Raw genomic sequence first — 18,854 nt, 5'->3', positions numbered from 1 at the left:
TTCATAAAACAACATACACAGAAAAAATATTGAAGAGATTTTATATGTATAAGTCACATCCATTAAGTACCCCAATGATCGTAAGATCTTTGGATGTGAAAAAGGATCAATTCCGTCCTAAAGAAGAAAATGAGGATATCCTTGGTCCTGAAGTACCATATCTTAGTGCTATTGGGGCACTAATGTATCTTGCTAATAATACGCGACTCGATATATCATTTGCTGTGAATTTACTAGCAAGATATAGTTCCTCTCCAACCAGAAGACATTGGAGTGGAATCAAACAAATTTTTCGATATCTTCATGGGACGGTTGATATGGGATTGCTTTATCCCTATGGATCCAAGTCACAACTAGTTGGCTATGCAGATGCTGGATACTTGTCTGATCCACATAAAGGGAGATCTCAAACAGGATACCTGTTCACATATGGTGGTACAGCTATATCTTGGAGGTCCACGAAACAGACGATTGCTGCAACATCCTCTAATCATGCTGAAATACTGGCGATTCATGAAGCTAGTCGCGAGTGTTTTTGGCTGAGGAGTCTGATTCAATATATTCTGTCATCATGTGGACTGATTGATCATAATATAGCTCCAACCGTCCTGTTTGAAGATAATACAGCATGCATTGCTCAACTTAAGGGTGGATACATCAAAGGTGATAGAACAAAGCATATTTCTCCTAAATTCTTCTTCACTCATGATCTTCAAAATCAAGGGACGATTGATGTCCAACAGATCCGCTCAAGCGACAATCTGGCAGATTTATTTACAAAGTCACTCCCAAAATCCTCCTTTGAAAGATTGGTACATGAGATTGGGATGCGTCGATTTCGAGACATTAAATGATGTCGACAAGATAGGGAGACTGTACTCTTTTTTCCTTGGTCAGGTTTTTTTTCCATTGGGTTTTTCTTGACAAGGTTTTTAATGAGGCAGTCCTTATCACAAAGGATATTGTACTCTTTTTTCCTTCACTAAGGTTTTTTCCCACTGGGTTTTTCTTTAGTAAGGTTTTAACGAGACAATAATCCTAAATGGTCATCCAAGGGGGAGTGTTGTGATAGAAACAAATTGAATGCCCATTTATGAGATTGGGCGGCTAACTATTCCCATACTGAAGGAATGGTCTTTCAAGGCAAATAGAGAGTTAATGAAAGGTTGAATGGTTGAATATTTATATGTATAAATAGAGGATGAATCCTCTCGTAACATACACACAGCAATAATAAAACTAATATATTCCCTCTCTCTCTTTCTTACTATAAAGTACTTATTTACTTTTCTCTTACTACACACAACCAAATAATAAGAAATCGATTCTTTTTTATGTTGTAATCAAATACCCTTCTTCTTATATTACTATTAAAATTCTTTCTCTTCTTTTATTTTATAAGTATTTTAAATTCTATTTTCTATTAATCTTTACATATAATATTAATAGCAATATTAACCATCTTTGTTATATTGAGATAGTAACAATAAACAAATGCGATTCTCTCTCTCTTTATTTTTAATACTCATTTCTATCTTTGTATATATATATATACATTACAACATATAATACTATTATATATATATATATATATATAAATTATTATTGAGCTAATTATTTTAATACTAGAGTCTTCTATTTATACGTCTTTATTTCATATATCTTTATTTTACAACAACACTCAATTTGTCTTTGATTTATCAAATTAAAAAATATTATAAAAAAATAGAAGAATATATTTTTTAAAGGGTTTTGTTCAGTGTTACCGCATCCAAACCGCGCCGTATTCCTTTTTCCTTTTCTTCTTCTTCATCGTCCTCTTCTCATAAGTCATAACTGACACACCGTTTTTAGAAAAATAAACCAAAACGGCGTCGCATCCTCCATCAAGGACTGGTTCAACACGTGCGACCCACTCATCACCCGAATCTTCCAGATTCTCTCTTCGACGGACTCTTTCTCTTATAACGATGCCGCCCTAACACTCCGCCGTCTCGACGAGTCCAAAGATTCCAGCGGCGATCTTTCTCCGTCACCTTCAAATATGTGGTCTCTTCGTGGTCGAGCTTCTCTTCTTCTCAGGTAAACCTAACCCTAATCGTCTCCTTTCTCTTTCTTTCACTCAGCTATAAAAAAAATTATTGCGATTGCAACGTAGTCAATTCTGGTACTTTGGAGTCTTCTAGAAGGGCCTATGATCGTTTTTTGTTGCCGAATACGTTTTACCATTCCGGGCATGCCTCCCTGAAATCCGCTGTGAGTAGGCGCGAACTTTCTTCGCAAGGTGATGCCAATTGCATGATAGATCAGGATGGTTTAGAGGAATCACACTGCGAGTTTCCAGAGAAAGAAGAACTTCTTGATGTGCTTATGGATAACTTTGATGAAGAAAGGAAAGAAAAAATCAGACAAAATATCTCACGGGCATGGCGCAAGATTAACCTTAACCCTCACAACCCTAAGTGTAAAGCTGAACTGGTAATTAAATTAATTTCTCATCAGTTATTTGTTGTAATTGTGTTCACATGTTAACTTTGGCTTTTTGTATGTTTATTCTACTGATTTATAGCTAATTGTAAATATTTTGTTTTTCATTTTTACATGAATAATGTCTTACCGTGTGTGCTTTCATTAATCTTTTTATGGTTGGTTTTGTGTAGATTGAGAAGTTGGTAGAAGCAAAAAGTCTGCCTGAATTTAGGCAGAGATATCTTCCTAACTATATCAGTTTGATTGCTAAATTGTCTAATCATGAGCTATATGAATTAGAGATGTACTTTGAGGGTTATCCAGAACCTTCTAAACGGAAATTTACTGGAGTTCTTTTATCAATTCGTGGCGCTCAGGCCAAAAGAAATGCAGTTTTAGTTGAACACTATATAACCGTTGGGTTAAAAGAAGATGCCAAAGATTTATTGAAGAAGATGGAAGGTGAAGACCTACAAAAGAATCCTCGGGTTGGTAGGTATTTACTTCTGTCTTATGCGAAATTGGGTGATATAGATGAAGTGAGAAGAATTTGGGAGCTTTGTCAAGCTTGCCCTCAAAGGGAAGTGTGTCTTGCTGCAATTGAGTCTTTTGCTGAATTGAATAAAATTGATGAAGCAGAGGCGGCTTTTGAGTTTATGTCAAAGAGAGGGCTGCTTCAACTCAAAAACTACTCACTTATGCTGAAGATTTATGCAAATAATAAGATGGTAAAAAAGGGCAACGATCTAGTTATGCGAATGACAGACAATGGGATCCAAATAGGCCCATTAACATGGGACGACCTAGTTAAACTTTATATCAAAGCAGGGGAAGTTGAGAAGGCAGAAACCGTTTTACAGGAGGCAGTCCTGCTGAACAAGGAGAAACCATATATCAATTCTTATACTGCTATTATGGAGCATTATGCCAATAGAGGTGATATCCATAGTACAAAGATGATTTGGCAGAAAATGAAAGAAGTGGGCTACAAGTTTAATTCGAGGCAATACGAAGTTCTACTACAGGCTTATTTAATTGCGAAGCTTCCGGCACATGGAATGAGGGGCATGATGAAAGCCGATAACATAGTTCTCAACCCAGTTCTTCGGCGTTTGTTGGTTCAAGTTGATCCTTTTCATAAGATTGAAACATTAGATTTGCGTATTTTTAATGTACGAAATTGAGGAAATTAACAGATTCAAGTTTTTTAATTATTATTAAATTTGTATGTGCTTTATTATTATTATTCAACTTGCTTGCACCCCTTTTTTTTTCATTTTTTTTAATTATTATAAGATTTAAACCCAACATCCTCATACTAATTTTGTCACCACTCGACCAACCGTAGATTTATATAGGTGCGTGATTTTTATAAAGAGAATTCTTCCATATTTTCTTATTGACTATTTACCAACAAGAAAAACTAGAAATACTTTTTCATATATATATATATATATATATATATTAAAATAATTATTCTTTTTACTTTAGGCGTTAGGATTTAGTTTATATATACATATATATCTTAAGATTATTACTAATACAAATTTTTTAATTTTTTATTTTGATAATATAAAATAAATATATTAGAAATTAAAGTTTATTTTTAATATTTTTTAATTGATAACTTTAACCTATGTTTGCTAAATTCTACGTTTTACTTCCAATTTAATGTATCAGATACAAACATTAAATTGTTAATAAAACTAAAAATAAAAGAGACAATTATTCTGAAACGATACCTATTGTTTCTTTTTAAAATAAGAAATATTATTGACCCATTTGCTAACAAGTAACAACAAATAAACTACATCAACACATGTAAGTTATTGAGCTTGTAGTCTTTTTCTGATTACACATATCTCTTTATTTTAATTCCAAAAATTTTTTACAGCTCTTTCAGTGATTTACTATTCAATTCAAGTTCAACATGTTATGCTCTGGATTATTGTTCCTAATCTTAACTACTATATAACCAGTTTTGATACAAATGATCTGAGATTTTGGCAATAGGAATCTTGTTAATAAACCTCTTTCTAAAGCATAAAGTATTCTCAAATTTCTTAAACAATTATCTCACTGATTGGTTTTCTCAGAAGCAATAGAATACAACATAAAAAATAATGTTTCAAAAACCTGTAAAAATGAAAAACATGTTAGTAGAGAATTGTGATAACAAACAATTTAAAAAAAAAAAGAAAAGAAATAATTTCTAATTAAAAAGTTTAAATAACTAACCATTTTTAGCCAACATACAATCAACAATTCTATTTTCATAGTCTTTTTTTTTATGCCCACATGTAGCAAAATTCTTTGGCACAAAAGAGATACAACCACACACACGACATTTCTTTAATTTATTTCTGTAATTGGTTAACTAATAGATCTTAACATCATATTCATTTTTATAATCTTATACTTAAAAAATCATATTAAATATACACAAATCAGTCACTAATTAATTATTACGTATAAAAATACGTATTTGATATCTACTAGACTACTAGATTTAAGCAAGTTTGATTTTTTATCTATTGTAAGTTTTATATTTCACTGTGATATGTTTGATTATTTTAATAGCTGATTATTTAGTTAAAAGAAACATGTAAATTAATATATATAAATATATAAATATAGATAACTGATTTTTTTTATGTGCGATTAGTATTTGTTTTCTTTAAATTCTAATCTTGTATATTTATTTTTTTCCTCTAGTGTACATTTCTTTCAAATGTCACCATTAAAAAAATGGAAGATAGGGAAAAGGGATTGAGGGAATAGAAAAAAATAAGAGTAAAGGACATTTTCGTTCCTGATCTTTTTTTGTGTGGATATTTTCGTCCTCAAACAATGAAAAATACATTAAAGCCCCTGATCCCTGAAAAACGTGGATATTTATGTCCTTCCGTTGAATTCAGCCGTTTGCATTGGACGGAAAAGGCTAAGCTGGCAGATGTGGCGCTGAGGTGCACTTAACGGAGGCCAGGTTGCATGTAGCATTTCGTAATAGGACATATAAGTCCCTGGAGACGAAAACGACGCCGTTTCGTCTCCTCTCCCAATCTTTCAAATTTCTCTTCCCTTTTCTTCTTCCTCAGCCCCTGCCTCCATCACTGCCGCACAGATGCGCCTCCGTCAGCCACCATCAACGCCGGCAACCTCCTCCTTCTTCTCTTTTGGCGTCTTCTTCCCTTTTTCACTCCCTTACTCCCATTAATCTCTCTCTCTTCTCACCCTCCTTTCAAGGTGAGATATACGAGGGCGAAGAAACAGAATCTGGAGAAATATACGAGAGAGAAGATGATGATATAGATGATAAGGATGGAGATGAAGTTTTTGTTGAATGAATACACAACATAGAATCGGAATAAACCCTTGGAAGAGATGACTTAGGGACTGTGACAATCTCCTTCATATGAGAAAAGGAAACTTTACGCCTTAAGGCACTCTAACTACTCTCTCTTGCAGGAAGATGGGTTTTATGTTCATCCTCTAATGATGAAAATGGTGGCACAAAACCTCCAACAATAGCTTTTTGAAAAACTTCATAATCAACATCATAGGAGCCCACTTTCCTCTCACCAGGCCGAACCTTAGCACTTGATTTGAAACTTTCTACTTTATTGTAAGATTTATCCATCAAAGGCAAGAACCTTGGGAAAACTTCCCAGAAGTCAGCAGGTTCATGAGCTTCCCTAATCACTTTAACGGGTCCTTTCGCTTTCTCATAGCGAATAATCTGACCAACAACACCTCTGGCATCCCTTTCCATCTTTTGGCACTGCAACAACTGCATGCACCCTCTTTTGGCACTGCAATAACTGGCAAGCAAACCCCATATTCAGATCGGCAATACCCCTTGCAGCCTTCACCAACTAAAAAGCATCATCAAAGCTCTGTCCTTCCCTCCACATGAGGTATGCAATCACCAACGAAGTAGACCTAGACACACCTTGACAACAGTGCACAAACACCCTACCACCTTGTCCCCTAACATCCTCAAAGTAATCAAACACATCATACAAGATACTAGTAATATCCTCTGAAGGACTATCCTGAAGCCACAATGTTCTATACACAAAATCAGCCTTAAAATACTCAGGGCACACAAAACCAACACAGTTCAAGATATGAGTGATCCCATTCTGTTTCAATATATCCCTATTCTTAGCAACAACATCACCACCAAGGTAAACATGTTCAGCAACTTTTGAACACTCCTTATCAAAAAATGCAATTCTATCCCTCTTCAAGAGTCCACTAACACCATTATTGTTACAACTATTATTATTACCACTACTATTGCTGTCATTATTACAATTCCTATCATTGTTCATTTGAATTGAGGAGAGATCAAGTTTCAACCTTTCACTAGGGTTACCTCTCATGCCGCCACCGGGGATCAACGGCGGCTGTGGGGGCAACCACTACCCAATGTCATCAGAGCTCGACTGGGACTTGGAACTCTGTTGCGATCGCGGCGTAAGTGGTGGCGGACAGAACTTGCGATTCTGGCCGGTGACAGGGTCTCCACCGCAGGAATTTGGATCCGCCTCACCAGATGGGTTATTGCTGGAAGCGGTGCCGGTGCGAGAGAAAGGAGGAGGTTGCCGGCGTTGATGGTGGCTGACGGAGGCGCGGCTGTGCGGCAGTGATGGAGGCAGGGGCTGGGGAAGAAGAATGGAAGGGAAAAAGGACGAAGGAAGAAGAGAAGGGCAGAGAAATTTGAAAGATTGGGGGAGGAGACAAAACGGCGTCGTTTTCGTCTCCATAGACTTATATGTCTTGTTACGAAATGCTCCATGCCACCTGGCCTCCGCTACGTGCCATCTCAGCGCCACCTCTGCCAGCTCAGCCTTTTCCGTCCAGTGCAAACGGCTGAATTCAACGGAAGGACATAAATGTCAACGTTTTTCAGGAGTCAGGGACTTTAATGTATTTCCATTCCTTGAGGACGAAAATGTTCGCGAAAAAAAGGTCAGGAACAAAAATGTCTTTTACTCAAAAATAATTACAATTTTCAATGGCATAATACAACATTGTTATAAATATATATATCAGAGCATATAATTTTTAATGGCATAATAATTGCAAACACACCCTAACATTGTCTCTTCCATTCAAAACTCTACTATGTCTATGTGCTTCATATTATGAAAAACACAACATCAGTGTTATGTTTGTGCCTTCTAAGACGAAAAGAGCCTAAAAAATAAATAACCATGGCAGTCCTGCGCTGTATCTAGCAGAGGTGCAACTTGGCATGCATCGTCAACGTCGCGATTCTTCCATTTCTCTAGTATATCTTCAGCATTAGGAGCAAGTTAATGCTGCAAATATGGAAGAATCGTGAAAATTTTCTCGATTCACTTACGGAGGGAGTAGGACATTTATTTATCAGATCTCATTATGAATTTGATCTCACTATGTTGTTCTATGTCCAAACAAGGATTTGCAAAAAATGTTTTTTCAGTCCAATCATAATCATATTTTTGAACGTAACAAATCAGCATGTTAAAATCAATTTGCACTTGGAAGTAATTATGTGATAAAAAGACAAAACATTCAGTAGTTCATTGTCCCTGTTCATGAAATGGAATCCCTATGTGGTGACAACTTGGGGGAGCGAGGAGGGGTAGTATTGGGCAGTGTTGGGCCGACTGTGGAGAGTTTGAGGAGGAATTAAGTGAGAGAACATAAGATAAGAAGATACCACATCCAACTCAAAACCTTAAGGTGTCAAGTTAATAGGTCTATAAACTCATCACTCTTTCATGCTTTCTTTGATGTGAGACTAATTTCAACACTCCTTACACTTGCAACACTAATAGGTAGGCCATTGAAACTCCCACTCTCGAATTGAACCACTGCCAATAAACTCAGGGTCCCAATAGCCATCTATCTAAGCAAGCAAAATATTTCCAGTATCTACTCCACCATGACTCTTGATATCTGAAACAAACGAGCTTCTTACTCACTTTAACATTTTCTCAAACATCTGGTGGTGGGCATGATTGTGACTGTTCCTAACAATGCGTATATTCAGGGGCGAAGCTACATACTGGGAAAGGGGGGCAACGGCCCCCCCTAATTTTAATTTTTTACATGTAAATTATATGTAAATTTCAGTTTAGCCCCCCCTAAAAATTTTATTTTAATATTATTTTATTGTGTAAATAATTTTAGCCCCCCTCTAATATTTTTTCTAGCTCCGCCCCTGCGTATATTGAAACAACATTACATCCCTTTAACTCGATGGTGCTCCATTTATTCTATTGTACTATACACTCACGACACTGGTGAGTTTATTATAGCAAGAATTTTAAGTTTACTGTAACAAAAAATTTAAGTTTATTTAATCAGCATCAAATACTATTTCAATTAAAAATTTATTGGAATGATTACTAATTTATTTTAAGGAGATTAATAAATTTTCTATTAATATATAACCAATACTCATGTTCTCAAGTGTTATCTCGAGGGAATAGAGGTGCATGAATTTGAATTAAAAAAATTATTGCCCTTAACGAAGTAATTATTTTTATTGTAGAAAATTAAGTTTTACTTAGTGTGTGAATATTTTTATTAGTAGATAGTTATAAATTTATTCTTTAAATCGAGTTGAGTATCAGATTAGAGGATTAATTTTTTATAATATTTTTTAACTCGACAAACTAAAGATTAATACATCGTGAATTAAAATTTTATTTAAAAATTTGTTATTTGTCGTTGATTAATAAGTTACAACATGTACAAGATAATATTTAAACTCCTATACTTAAACAAATTAATGAACTAATAACTAAACTACCTAAAATTAGTTAGGGATCCAAATTATATTGGACCAAGTCGTATTTGGCAACTTGTTGCAATCCGATATAAGTTCAAAGCATCTCCTAGGTCCTTGCCAAGTCCTTTTGCCTTTGGGCGGATTGCAGAGATTGGATGATATAATGAGTGAAATTTGAATTTGTAATAAATTAGTATTTAGTCTGTCAAATTGAAAGGTATTATAAACAAAAAAAAAATAGAATAATATATTTTTTAAATTTATTTGTTTGTCAAATAAAAAAAATATCAATTTTTATGTGATATAAATATAAATTATACTGATTTATTATAATTTTAAATTTGGTAATTCACGTTATTAAACCAAGTTCCATTCAATATAACACAAATCACCCAAAATGAATAACGTTACATGAATCACCATAGCAGATTTCTATATAAATCGATAGGCTAGATTTATGTTTGTACATAAATCGAAACAGCCATGTTCGAATTATATGTATACCTAGTAAATCTAATGAGATTATTTTGATTTATATGTAAATGCAACATTACCTAGTAAATCTAATTAGATTATTTCGATTTATACATGCAACGTATGTGTAGTAAATCTACACCCACTGTTTCAATTTATTTTAAATCATGTTGTTTTGATTTATTCAGGAGGTAAACGATATAAATAATATATTTACCTAAATTATTGAGATATTACAAATTTTTATAATATTCCTAACATCTTTTAAATTATTTTTTTAAATTATTTTGTATGGAATAATTTTTTTTGTACTATAACTTAAATAAATTTATTAAAAAAATTGTTAAAAAATATATTTATTGAAATTTTAAATACAATACTCTTTTATGTAATTAATAATTTAAAAATTATAACCATTATTTTATTTTATGCGAAGTAATTAAAAAAAAGATTAAATTTAAATATAAATATTTATACATATACTCAAATTTTAAATAAAATACTCTACGCAATAAATAATAATTTAAAAATAAAAAAATTATTTTATTCCACCGCCGCCGAAAAAGGAAAAACCCTAGCTAGCCTCCACCGCCGCCGAACGGAGGAACCCGTTGCCGCCGTCCGTGCCTTTCCGAGAAGTCTCTCTTTGTACTGTCGGTGTTATCCAAGTCAAATTTTCTGTGCGATGTCTTTTTTCTCACTCGGCGCCTGTCTTCCATCGGATTTGCGGTCGTCTTGTCGCCCGTCGTCTCATCGTCATTGTCTTGAAGGTCAGTGACTTTGGTGTGCACCTGTTCTTCGATTTTTATTTTATTCTCTGAATCTCTTTTCTGAAATCAACAAATTATTAAATGATTATAGGATATTTTGTTTTGTTGAAATCGTGGAATGATTATTTGATTTTTGGATTTTGGCTCTTTATTTTTGTAAAATTTGTAGATGATTATTTGATTATTCAGCCACCAAGGTTGTGTGTTTTGTGTTGTGTTTTAGATTACATAGAAAAAAAAAACCAATTACTTGAAACACTTGCAAACAAAGATGCCCAAAAAAAAAAAAAATAACAGCTTCCCAATAGATCCTCCGTTGGGTCCTTCTACCAACAACGTTGTAGTTGTATGCATAGTTAGCCTCATCTATTGCCTCCACTTTGTGCAATATAAACTTGCTTTCTCCATCTGCATATATATCATTATTATCACAATTCACAACTATGATTATCTCATATATAAACTTGCTTTCTCCATCTTCTTCTCAATTGTTTTGATGTGTTGGTTGGTTGCATGATGATACAGAATTACACAGGTACGGATTTTGTCCCCATAATAGCATTTTCAGGTTAAAATAAATGATTAAAATAGATCAAGAATTAAGATTATCTTTGAACTTGTGATTTTAATTTACTGATTATTGATTTTGAATGTATTATGATTATTGATTAGTGATGTGTTGCTGAGTTGTTGTGTAATCTTAATGGAATCTCCTCTTTCTCTTGAATTCTGAAAACAGTATCATGGGTTTGCTTAACCTAAGGCTCACTTATAATGCTGCTTCTGCTGCTATTCACTCTCTTTTCTCTTTCAACAATCATTCATCTATCACAATTTTTTCTTATCAGTTCAATTATTTTCTCATTTCATTTCATGTAATCATATATTCATGTTCTTTTTCTTTTCTATAATTAGTTGCTCTTTTTATTTATTGAAAAAATAATTGCGTATTTAATTTAGTATCATCACTGTCTAGCTAATGCTAATGCTTGGTTACTGAATGCTCTATTTTAAACTTTTGATATGTTATATAATGTACTGATTTTGTTGTTTTTAGTGTTTTGTTTAATTTAGTATTATCATTTTCTTGCTAATGCTCTCTTTAATTTAGTGTTGTTAAATGTTTTAATACTCCAAAGTTTCAAGAAGTATGGATTCACGTCCCGCGTTTTGAGGAAGGAACATGACAATGCTGCAGCCACTGAAACTTGTAACCAAAGGCAGATCCCTCTTCTGTTCTTTCCTCATTCACAGTATCCACCCTTCTTCCTTTTCTTCTTCATCATCTTTTTCTTCTAACTGCCACACCGTCTTAAGAAAAATAAACCAAAATGACGTCGCATCCTTCATCAAGGACTGGTTCAACACGCGCGACCCACTCATCACCCGAATCTTTCAGATTCTCTCTTCGACGGACTCCTCCAATAACGACGCCGCCCTCGATGCCTCTCTCTCCACCCTAACACTCCCCCGTCTCGATGAGTCCTTCGTCCTCACCGTACTCCACCATGGCACCGCCGCCGCACACGTCTACCCCTGTCTCCGCTTCTTCCATTGGGCCGGCCGCCAGCCCGACTTCCACCACACTCGCGGCACCTTCTCCGCCATCTTCCGAATCCTTGCTCGCGCCCCATCAGGGAAAGACCTCGACGAATTCCTTCAATCCTTCCGCCGCCGTGGCCCCGCCTTCCACCCCCGTGTGCGGTTCCACGATACTCTCGTCATTGGATATGCTATTGCGGGTAAGCCTGAGATTGCACTCCAAGTGTTTGGTAAAATGCGGTTTCATGGTTTGGACTTGGATTCTTTTGGTTACCATGTGCTTTTGAATGCCCTTGTTGATAAGGATTATTTCAATGCTTTTGATGTCATTGTTAGGCAGATTAGGATGAGAGGTTTTGAGAATCGGTATACCAATGCTTCTGTTATGAAGAGGTTGTGCTATCTGGGGAGGTTGGATGAGGCCGAAGGGTTCTTGTTTGGCTTGGTGGATGGTGGCAAGGAGCTTCATGGCTCCGAGGTGAGTGCTCTTGTCGGTGCTTTGTGTGGGAGCAATAGGTTTGATCATGCTGTTAGGTTAGTTAGGGAGCTTGGGGATTTGGGGCTGGTGCCGTTGGATCATGCTTATGGAGTTTGGATAAAGTGCCTTGTGCAGGGTGGCCGGTTGGATGAGGCCTTGGAGTTTTTCAGACAGAAGAAGAGAGATGAAGGGTACATTCCTAGTTTGGCGAGGTACAACATGTTGATTTACAGGCTCTTGAGGGAGAACAGGCCCGACGAGGCGTGGGATTTGTTGATGGACATGTATGAGACTGCTATTCCACCGAATTCGGTTACCATGAATGCTGTGCTGTGCTTCTTTTGCAAGGCGGGGATGGTGGATGTCGCTCTTGATCTGTTCAAGTCGAGGTCAGAGTTTATGCTGTCCCCAAATCATATGGCTTATAAGTACTTGATACTTACTTTGTGTTGGGACGGAAACGCCAAGGAAGCATTCACTGTGTTGAAGAGCTCGATCAATCACCATTATTTTCCAGATAGAAAGACCTTTACTAGGCTTGCCAATGTTCTGTGTAGAGAGTGCATGATTGATGAGATGAAAGAGTTGCTCCATCTTGCCTTGGAACGGAAAATTATGCCTAATGCTTCCACATATGACAACTTTATAATGGCACTGTGCCGGGCAGGAAGAGTGGAAGATAGTTATTTGATACATGGGGAACTTAAAGGTGCGTCTGCTAGCAGGGCCTATGCAAATATGATCAAGGGTTTTAAAGAGTTGAATAGGGGACATATTGCTGCTCGTCTTCTCGTTGAAATGAAGGAGAAGGGTCATAAAGTGACACCGGCTCTATGTAGAGTTGTTGTTTGTTGTTTACTTCAGATGGACAATTCAAGGTCTCGCTTTTTCAGTTTGTTTGAGATGCTGTCCCATAATGATCGTCAACATTATATTTATGATTGTTTCATTGATGCGGCTGGGCATGCCAAGCAGGCTGAGTTGGCTTGGAATGTGTTTGAGTTAATGCAGAGGAATGGCATTCAGCCCACTTCATCTTCTCAAATTCTTATGTTGAAAGCTTATTTCAAAAGTGGAAGGACTTCTGATGCACTTAACTTCTTTAAGTATGTTTGGTCCCGTGGATTGGCTACTAAAAAGTTATATAATTGCTTGGTTGTTTCTCTCTGCAAAAGCAAGAATCCTGAACCTGCGTATCTGCTCTTAAAACAAATGTTAAGAGACGGTTTTCATCCAAGCATTGAATGCTATGAGAATCTTGTACTGGCGCTTTGTTTATCGAAAAGATATCATGAGGCAGTGTATCTTGTTAATGTGTATGAGAAAATGGGACGTCGATTAACCTCTTCTCTCGGTAACATACTTCTTTCTCAATCTCTATCTTCACTGGAAGTTTACAATGCCTGTGTTCGTTTAAGAGGAGTGAAAGAGGAGGGAGAAACTGATTGGTCAATGCTTAGCTTTGTGGTTGGTGCATTTCATGATCATCGTAGCGTTAGCCATGTTGAGGACTTGGAGAAATTGATAGCAAAGTGCTTTCCACTTAACGTTTACACTTACAATTTGTTGTTGACAAAAGCATGCAAGAGTGATGATATGGAGCAGGCTTGTAAGTTGTTTGAAAGGATGCGTCGAAGGGGCTTTGAGCCCAACTGGCGGACTTATACCACCATGCTTGATGGTTTCGAAAGGCATGGGATGAGAGACAAGGCTCAGAGGTGGTTTCAAGAAAGTAAAAGGAATTATCCAACAGAGGAACCAGAATGATCATTTAAGGAACAATTGATCAGTATGCGTTAGATATCCAAAATGGTCCACCCAATTTTAGTAAGTATATTGTTTAGAATTGCATATTTATCAAAAGAAAAAAGTTATCTTGGATGCATTGGATTTAGTTTTTTTTTGTCTGTATCATTTATTAATATTACATCCTGTGCAATCCTTTTATGTTGACTACTAGTATTTTACTAGTATTTTTATCTTAAGGTATATAAATTTTTTAAAACTATAGTCCATTTTATCCCCATGGTTTAGATTATGCATGATACAAAAAATTTATATAATCAAATTACTTTTATTAAAAAAAAAAAGCGACAAAAATCTTCTGCTAAAAAGACCGAGGTCTTTGTAGATAAAAAATTAAATAATAAGATTTTGAATTATGATTTTTATTTGAAAAAATCTAATTTTTTATTAATAATTAATTTTAATATTCGTTATCTAAAATTTGAAACAAACTCCGCCTATGTTACACTTGCGGTACATAGCCGGTCCCAAGTCCGGATAAAGGAGGAGGGTTGTGTTAGGTCTTCGGCAACCAACGTAAAAATATAGCCGAACCCCCCATGACATGAATCAAAGACATTATTGCGCTAAAGCTAGGTCGTTACCCGGAAGTAACGCGCCGTATGGCTCGAGTACGGTGTCAAAGCAAGAGCCGCTGCATCGGTGCTCGGATGTAGTGTTAAATGAGCAAGGGTTCTCGCGTTTTCGTGAACGGACGAGGGTAAATAAGCTAGTTCACAAAGGAAAAGGTAAAGGTCGAAGCGACAAAAGGTTGAGATTTGGGACATGGAACATAGGCACTCTAACAGGAAAGTCCATGGAGGTGGTGGACACCATGACAAGGAGGAAGATTAACATTATGTGCCTATAAGAAACGAAATGGGTTGGTGCAAAGGCTAGGGAGTTGGATTCTTCTGGTTTCAAACTTTGGTATACAGGAAAGGTGAAGAATAGGAATGGAGTTGGAATAATTGTGGATAAGCAGTGGAAGAAGGATGTAGTTGATGTCAAGAGAGTGGGAGATCGGATCATCTCTATCAAACTTGTGGTGGAGGGAGGTGCTTTCCATGTGATTAGCGCCTATGCACCGCAAGTGGGTTCGGACGAACAACACAAGATAAGGTTTTGGGAGGATCTAGGGAGTTTGGTTCAAGGCATATCTTTGGGAGATAAGATTTTCTTAGGAGGAGATTTAAATGGCCATGTTGGGAGAGAAGTGACTGGATATGGGAGTATTCACGGAGGCCATGGTTTCGGGGTGATCAATGCCGAGGGTAAAACTATTTTGGACTTTTCCTCAACTTTTGATCTTCTCATCGCAAATACATGTTTTAAAAAGAGAGACGAACATCTTATAACCTATAAGAGTGGCATGACAAGCTCTCAAATCGACTTCTTCTTGTTGAGGAGAGTCGACCGGAAATTTTGCATCAACTGTAAAATTATCCCGGGAGAGAGTTTGACAAGACAACATAGGGTGCTCGTCATGGATTTTTGCGTTGAGCAAAAGTTGAGGAAAAGACATCATACGAAGAACCCAAGGACGAGGTGGTGGCGGATGAAAGGTGAGGAACAAAGAAGCTTCCTAAGACGGGTAGGAGAAGAGGCAAAGTGGGATGGGAATGGAAGCGCGGAAGAAATGTGGAGGGAGATGGCAGAAGTTATTAGAAGAACAGCAAAAGAAAGTTTTGGTGAATCTAAAGGAATAGGACCAAGAGACAAGGAGTCCTGGTGGTGGAATGCGAGTATACAAGAAAAGATAAAGATAAAAAGAGAATGCTTTAAAGAGTGGTCTTTATGCCGCAATGCAGATAACTGGGAAAAATATAAGGCGGCTAAGAAAAAGACAAAAGTGGCTGTAAGTGAAGCAAGAACAAGAGCATATGAGGGTTTCTACTAGTCTTTAGGCACGAAAGAAGGAGAAAAAGGTATATATAGAATTGCAAAGAGCCGGGAAAGAAGAACGAGAGATTTAGATCAGGTTAAGTGCATAAAGGATAAGGATGGAGAGGTGTTGGCTCAAGAGGAGAAGATTAATGAAAGGTGGAAGAGCTACTTCTACGAGTTATTTAATGAGGGACAGAAGACTCTTCCGAGCCTTGGTCGATTATGCACAAGCGAAGAAGATCAAAACTTTGACTACTATCGAAGGATTCGAGACTTCGAGGTAAAAGAGGCTCTAAAGCAGATGAAAAATGGCAGGGCAGTAGGACCTGATAATATCCCGATTGAGGTTTGGAAGGGTCTTGAAGGAAAAGGCATCAACTGGTTAACCAAGCTTTTTAATGAGATTTTAAGGTCAAAGAAGATGCCTGATGAGTGGAGAAAGAGCACCTTGGTACCTATCTACAAGAATAAGGGGGATATACAAAGTTGCGAAAATTATAGAGGGATTAAGCTTATGAGTCATACTATGAAGTTATGGGAAAGGGTGATAGAACGGAGGTTGAGAAAAGAGACACAAGTAACAGAGAACCAATTTGGATTTATGCCAGGCAGATCTACCACTGAAGCGATATACCTATTAAGAAGGATGATGGAGAGGTATCGTAGTAATAAAAGGGATCTACACATGGTGTTTATTGATTTGGAAAAAGCGTATGATAGGGTACCAAGGGAGGTCTTATGGAAGGTTTTAGAAAAGAGGAGAGTAAGGATCGCATATATTCGGGCAATTAAAGACATGTATGATGGGGCCACAACTAGTGTGAAGACTCAAGGTGGTGTGACAGAGGAATTCCCTATTAGTATAGGATTACACCAGGGATCATCCTTAAGTCCATACCTTTTCACATTAGTCTTGGAAGTACTCACAGAGCACATCCAAGAGCCTGTGCCATGGTGCATGCTTTTTGCCGATGATATCGTCCTTATGGGAGAGTCAAGGGAAGACCTAAATAAGAAGTTGGAGTTATGGAGAGAAGCTCTAGAAGTGTATGGTCTGCGCATAAGCCGTAGCAAGACGGAATATATGGAATGTAAGTTCAGTCTGAGAAGGGAAAACTCCAATATAGAGGTGAAAATTGGAGAGAACACCCTACGAAAAGTTAAAAGTTTTAAGTATCTCAGGTGCATCATACAGGATAATGGAGAGATTGAACATGATGTAAATCATAGGATCCAAGCAGGTTGGTCAAAATGGCGGAGTGCATCTGGTTTTATATGCGACAAAAAAGTGCCTTTAAAACTTAAAGGTAAATTCTATCGCACCGCTATAAGACCGGCGATGCTGTATGGTACGGAGTGTTGGGCGGCTAAAGGGGAGCACGAACATAAGCTGAGTGTGGCAGAGATGAAGATGTTGAGATGGATGAGTGGTCATACGCGATTGGATAAAATAAGGAATGAAGATATAAGGGAGAGAGTTGGAGTAGCACCCATTGTGGAAAAGATGATTGAATCGCGTCTCAGGTGGTTTGGACATGTGAGAAGAAGACCGATAGAACATCCAGTCAGGAGGGTGGATGAGATGGAAGATGGACAAAGGGCGAAAGGCAGAGGAAGACCTAAGAAGACCATCCATGAGGTGGTCAGACGAGATCTACATGTAAACGGTCTCACTGTAGACATGATACATGACAGAGCACAATGGCGTCGTTTGATTCATGTAGCCGACCCCACTTAGTGGGACAAGGCTTTGTTGTTGTTGTTGTTGTATCTAAAATTTGAAACAATTCAACGTGTATACTTTTACATTTAATTAGGTGTTAAGTCTGTTGTATAAATAGAAATAATTAATTTTTATACTTGCTATTTAAAAATAATATTTTTTTTCTCTATGTATATAAAAATATAATTAGATATTAGTATAAAAAAAATATATTGATAGTTATAAAATTAACTCAAAATTATTGATGTTCCCTCAGTAATCTGCAATATGCTTGTGACCTGTCTTCATTGCATCCTTATTTGAGCATAAGCTATATTGGTTTATCTTCATTGGACAATAATTCTCTCTTCTACTGGCTCTTATTTTGGTTTGTAGAAGAATTAAGCTGTCCTTTTTACCTTGGTTTCTTTAATGATTGTGTGCTTGACTCCCTTCCTTATTTAAATTTTGCACTTGAAGTCATATTTTAGTTCTTACTTCTGGTTGCCATTCATCAAAGTATTTTTTTTGGGTGATATGAAAGTGAAGGAATTGAAAAGAAATGCTGAAAGTAAGCGCACTTGATTGTTTTCATCATTAGGTGGCTACTGGCTAAGATTAGACTATTGTTTTGCATCATCAGAAAATCATACAACCTTAGAAAGGTAGTCTATGGCTCTATGCTAACTATGTGGAAGAAATTTCATCCAATGAAGGAACCTCATAAAGGAAGTTGTCTTGTTGATATTGCTATAACTAGGAGTGATTAGAGCATGTAACTGAATTACATGTGATGCAACTAGGTAAGATATTTCAGCCTATTTTCAGATTTTCTTATTCCCTGGTCCAAATTTACTCTAGACTTGAATATGATTGGTTGAAAAATGAGATTCCATTATGAAATGTTGCATCATGACAAAGGCAAAGACAATCCAATAGTTGATGCATGATGCTGAA

The 18,854-nt window shown here is 36.5% G+C and overlaps 3 protein-coding genes across 6 annotated transcripts; 2 read left to right on the top strand and 1 right to left on the bottom strand.

Annotated features, from left to right (window-relative positions):
• Window positions 1-1,671: 1,671 nt before the first annotated feature.
• On the top strand, window positions 1,672-3,720 carry LOC112702112 (pentatricopeptide repeat-containing protein At1g80270, mitochondrial). 3 transcript variants are annotated; one of them, XM_025753031.3, is made up of 3 exons: window positions 1,672-2,082; window positions 2,159-2,478; window positions 2,661-3,720. In XM_025753031.3, exons 2-3 carry the CDS (start codon window positions 2,299-2,301, stop codon window positions 3,651-3,653), a joined length of 1,173 nt encoding a protein of 390 aa, XP_025608816.1. In that variant the 5' UTR covers window positions 1,672-2,082; window positions 2,159-2,298; the 3' UTR covers window positions 3,654-3,720. The 3 variants fall into 3 exon arrangements, with proteins under 3 accessions (XP_025608816.1, XP_025608815.1, XP_025608814.1); XM_025753030.3 differs by having other exon boundaries at window positions 1,747-2,082; window positions 2,265-2,478; XM_025753029.3 differs by having other exon boundaries at window positions 1,748-2,082; window positions 2,187-2,478.
• Window positions 3,721-5,917: 2,197 nt separating this feature from the next.
• LOC112701014 (protein-tyrosine-phosphatase MKP1-like) lies at window positions 5,918-6,857 on the bottom strand. Its single transcript, XM_072198649.1, has 2 exons — window positions 6,403-6,857; window positions 5,918-6,290 (listed from the first exon to the last, which is right to left on the bottom strand). The coding sequence occupies exons 1-2, from the start codon at window positions 6,855-6,857 to the stop codon at window positions 5,918-5,920; spliced, it is 828 nt and encodes a 275-aa protein (XP_072054750.1).
• Window positions 6,858-10,751: 3,894 nt separating this feature from the next.
• On the top strand, window positions 10,752-14,528 carry LOC112702111 (pentatricopeptide repeat-containing protein At1g71210, mitochondrial-like). 2 transcript variants are annotated; one of them, XM_025753028.2, is made up of 2 exons: window positions 10,752-11,038; window positions 11,643-14,528. In XM_025753028.2, the coding sequence occupies exon 2, from the start codon at window positions 11,687-11,689 to the stop codon at window positions 14,288-14,290; it is 2,604 nt and encodes an 867-aa protein (XP_025608813.1). In that variant the 5' UTR covers window positions 10,752-11,038; window positions 11,643-11,686; the 3' UTR covers window positions 14,291-14,528. The 2 variants fall into 2 exon arrangements, with proteins under 2 accessions (XP_025608813.1, XP_025608812.1); XM_025753027.2 differs by having other exon boundaries at window positions 10,886-11,038; window positions 11,615-14,528.
• Window positions 14,529-18,854: the final 4,326 nt, after the last annotated feature.

The sequence above is a fragment of the Arachis hypogaea genome, chromosome 7 (genome assembly GCF_003086295.3).
Source record: "Arachis hypogaea cultivar Tifrunner chromosome 7, arahy.Tifrunner.gnm2.J5K5, whole genome shotgun sequence".
Taxonomy (NCBI): Eukaryota; Viridiplantae; Streptophyta; class Magnoliopsida; order Fabales; family Fabaceae; genus Arachis; species Arachis hypogaea.
The sequence above is the reverse complement of the archived record's forward strand: the minus strand, read 5'-3'. Positions and strand labels throughout refer to the sequence as shown.